Source organism: Chaetura pelagica, unplaced genomic scaffold, assembly GCF_000747805.2.
Source record: "Chaetura pelagica isolate M959 unplaced genomic scaffold, ChaPel_1.0 scaffold358, whole genome shotgun sequence".
NCBI classification, from domain to species: domain Eukaryota; kingdom Metazoa; phylum Chordata; class Aves; order Apodiformes; family Apodidae; genus Chaetura; species Chaetura pelagica.
In genome coordinates this window covers 745,673-750,141 of record NW_009954233.1, presented here as the reverse complement: position 1 = coordinate 750,141, position 4,469 = coordinate 745,673, and the positions used below count along the sequence as shown (strand labels likewise).

General features: G+C 41.4%; 1 protein-coding gene across 1 annotated transcript in view; it reads left to right on the top strand.

Annotated features, from left to right (window-relative positions):
* The window catches only part of LOC104394080 (interleukin-8-like), a 2,350-nt gene extending 1,763 nt beyond the window's left edge, over window positions 1–587 (top strand). Inside the window, exon 4 of the mRNA XM_010003627.1 lies at window positions 557–587. Coding sequence (XP_010001929.1) covers window positions 557–587 — 31 coding nt within the window. The remainder of the gene's footprint in view (window positions 1–556) is intronic.
* Window positions 588–4,469: the final 3,882 nt, after the last annotated feature.

The window sequence follows — 4,469 nt, the reverse complement described above, 5'->3', positions numbered from 1 at the left end:
AAAAAAAAAAAAAAAAAAAAAAAAGCCAATTTTTAGGCTTTCTTAGTGATACTTTCCATTTTCTCTTATTCAGATTTAAAGAACGAGGAAACTTGCTGCTTAATTATAGAATTAGTCTTTTCTCTGCCTCTGATGCAGGGTCCTTGTTCAAGCTGCTTTGTCACTGCTAAGCCTTTGAGTACAGGCAGCTCTGTCTGGAGGGAAAGGAACACTCAAGTGTTTAGTTCCTTTGGGAAAACAAGGCTTAAAAAAATTCATCTTCCCCTTACTTGCAGTAGCATGTGTAAATAATTCATATTTCTGAGCAAGTTAGTTTTTTGATGCTAGTAAATGCAGAAACTCATGCTGCAGAAGTTTCCTAGCTGGGCACCAGATATGCCCACAGCAGGATCTCAGTAATTGCTTTTTTAACTCTACCTTCATTCTCTCTGTGCCTCAAGACAGCACATAGAATTGGAAAAACACCACTCATCCTTAACAGCTTGTGCAATGTTAAGCAATGAGAACCACTCTGGAACCTCCTTTTAAACAATCCTCTTCTCTCCCCTCTGAACAGGGCTCAGCTCAATTCTGACTCACCTCTCTAGGAACCACCAGGACAGGAAAAATCTGAGAACTGCTCCTGCTGCTCCATTGAGAGAAACATCCAGGAAAAGCACCAGTCAAGCAGTGTACAACCTTCCACCTCATGCATCAATGTTACTCTGTTCATTATGGCATATTTTATTTATTTATTTATTTATTTAATGGCATCTATTTAAGAAAGTATTTTAAAAATGGTTAGTTTTGTCTGTGGGATGCACTGTTTGGTGACACTGAAGACACTGAATAAGGAAAGTGGTTTGCTGAGGGAAATGAAGAACCCTGGGCAGCCACTGCAGCCAAACACAATCAGTTAAGTGCAATGCACTTCCAGCCCAGATGATTCACATTAAGTCTTTACTGCTTTGCTACCACACCAGCAAAATGGCAATTCCTCCTGCTCCCCTGGAGTGCACTAGTATGTTGTGTCAACATCAGCCTCCTGATCTGCAGTCAGCCTGTGGCTGGACTGTGAACTGTGATTTCTGACTGTACAAATCTGCTGAGTCTTTAGGACAGTGGGGTTTGTATTTATTTATTGTGAGTTCCATGATATTTATATGTATTTATTGAGTAGTTTCTATGTAAGATAGAAAATTATTATAATTTCTTTCATTTCTATTGGATTTTCCATTCCTACTCTAACTTCTTAAGAAATATTCACAATCCCATTGCTCTGTTTAAGAACTTTGTTCTATGTCTAATTAGCTACTCAATCAGCTAATGGTAAAAACTGCATCTTACAAACACAGAATTTGCTTGTGAGAGTGTAATTATTCCTAAGACTGTTTTAATAAATGTTTTCTATTTTTAAAAAAAAACAAATCTGTTTGTTATCTGTTTGCTTTTTTACATTTTCATTTGCTTGTCTTTGTTTCATTGTCTGCTTCATTTTTGCCATCTCAGCCTGATTTCTGGAACTGAAATTAAAATTTTGAGTACATGGTACCATAACTCACCCTGTTATGGCAACCTGACATTACTGAATGCAATAACAAAATCTTAAGGTAGGGTAAAATGCCCACTCTCCTCCCTTCAGGTTATTCCCAGTCCCTGGGGACTGGTGGGTTGTATGGCAAGGCTCCTTATTTATTATTTGCTTACAGAGAAGTGATTTTTACCCTCAGATGCCTAAACACTGTCAGTCTCCAGAACAGCCCCAAATCAGTAAACTGTTACCACATTGTCCTGGTTTGAGCCAGGATAGAACCAATTTTCTTTCTAGTCATCAAAAGGCCACTATTGGACTATCAAAATTGGAATCTATGACTTTTACTTTGAATACCCAAATATCAAGTATTTGCCCTTGTGTCACAAGAGCTTCCTGTGCTGATCCCTGTAATGGGGAGCACTGAGTACACGATGCCAACCTCTTCTCCAAGGCCTGGCTCTTCCTCCCCATCAGGCACTGATGCTCAGCCCCTTTGGGAGAGAAGCAGTCCTACTGCTCACGAATGCTGAGGTAGGATTCTGGGAGATAAACTGGGATGTTTCATATTGTTGGCACCCCATATCCTGCCCCATGGGTGTAATGCATCTTCCCACAGGAGTCCCAGTGCTGTTCACAAGACAGTGATGTAAACCACCCATCCTTACCAGTTCCCTGAAACCATCAGCTCCAAGTACAGCAGCTGCCAGACAAAAGCCAGCAGGACATGTTGGGCATCTTCAGGGAGGGAACCGAGAATAGGAGAGAGAAGGCACAACTTTAAAGCCTGCTGATTTAAACTGGTTCATGCCTGTTTCTTTGAGGCATGCACACTTTTATTTCTCTTTGAACTATGATCTAGACAGTCTTAAAACAGCAGAATGATTTTTGCCAGGTAACTTTGTGATCATCATACAAGAGAGGTGTCTTTGACTGGCTGCTCCTTTTAGACCCTTTGCAGTAAGACTGATGTCAGTCCTCACCTCAACCCATCTTATTTTGGCATCAGTTTGAGGTGTTTAGCCACCTGGACTCCAAACAATGTGCCCTGTGGCCTTTCAGTTAACTGGCCATGCAGAAGCCATAAGGAGAAAACTGCACCCCTTGTGTGTGTGGACATACCAGAAAGCTGATCAGGCAGTGAGTAAGAGTCAGAACATTTGCACCACAATGAAAGGAAGGACCCTGAGGTTTCACTGCAGCTAACTACATGTTTTTGTCCATTTTCTCCTCTTCCCAATCACGTGTAAGCTTCTGCTCCCCTTGGCCATTTCAGTTAGCATCTAAATGATATTTCTACAACCCTGTCAGAAGATCATTCCATGTTACAGCTGCCATGTGTATTTATCACCCTCCATTCACTTCTCCACCACCCTCTTTGCAACTAACTGTAGCAGAAGAGTTTACATGTCCTTTCCATCCTCAGCAATTTTCTTACTTCCAAACACTTCCACTTTCTTCTTACACCAACAGTTTCAGTGTAGGGGCAAGAGGACAGTAGAAACAACCAAACAACAACCTCATGCCATTTTCTTGTCCTCAAAGTCCCCTTTGCATGAGTGGTTGCTGTAGCTGTGCTCTTGTATCAAGAGCCTCTTCAGTCACCAACTGGCATTTGTTTCCTCGAGTTTCAGTGTTATTGTTCTTACAAAACCAAAGGTATATTTCGCTCTAATACATAAATGCTGCAAACCACAGGGGAAATAATTGAAAGAAATACTGGAAAGTCCCTGAAAAATACTTTAAACTCTTCCTTAGAGGAACAGAGTCTCTAAGACCAAAGACTGGTCTGCCAGCCTCCATGGGGCTGTGTTGAATATTGACTAATACAGACATCCTGGTTATGCATCAGGTGACAGACGTTATCCATGCTTTATTTGTTTTTCTTCATCCATTGCTTCCCATTCTAGAAATTATTGCATCCCTTATCACATAACACGGGAAAATCCCGGGAAAATTAGACATAACGCTGACTTGATATTGCAGAGTTGTTCCAAGCATTACACTTATTCTTGTTTATACAGGATATTATGAGTGACTCTAGAGGAAATGGAACCTTTGGAAATTATACAGACTACCACGGAGACTTCTGAGTCAGCAAATAGGCATTTTGTTCCTATGTGCAAAAGTGAAACAAGAATTCTGCCACCAAAAAAACCCCAAGCCTAAGATCTCTGCTGTTAAAGGCCACCGTGAAAATCTATTTTTAATATTACCTGCAGTTAATTGTTTTTCATAATAGCTGTTAGTGCCAATTAGTGCAGAGATGTTTCCACAATTTCTGTGGATTTCTAAAGAGGAAGATGCTATGCGTGGAAGAATCTGGAAGGTAGGCTGAGAGTCTCAGTGCAATTCAGGAATTACAAAATTACAGGAATGTCAGACCTGATGCTTAGCAAGTGTTGGAGCACAAACCCTGCACTATTCCAGCTGTGGATCAACAGTACTTACAAAGCATTTTCTCCAAAGCCACCAACCTTCTGGCCTGCTCAGCCTTTTGTGACAATTACTTCTACTATTTAATCACACTCTGTAGAAGCACAAACCTCTGGATGCTTTTGTCATGACATGCTGAAAGCAACATGATCTTCTCATATATTCTCTCTTTTACCCCCCACAATTGCTTTCTAAATGCTTCCTAAAACTCCAGGTGCCTTTTTGACTGCATTGTACACAGTTCTATGAAAAGATCAAACCTGTGACATCCAAATCTATTCCCTCAGTGCCGAAAGCAAATGTACAACTCCTTCCAGGCTGTGTTGTGATAGGATGACGGGTAATGATTTTAAGCTGGAAGAGGAGAGATTTAGGTGAGACATTAAGAATAAATTCTTTGCTGTGAGGGTGGTGAGACCCTGGCCCAGGCTGCCCAGGGAAGCTGTGGAAGCCCCATCCCTGGAAGTGTTCAAGGGCAGGTTGGATGGGGCTCTGAGCAACCTGGGCTGGTGGGAGGTGTCCC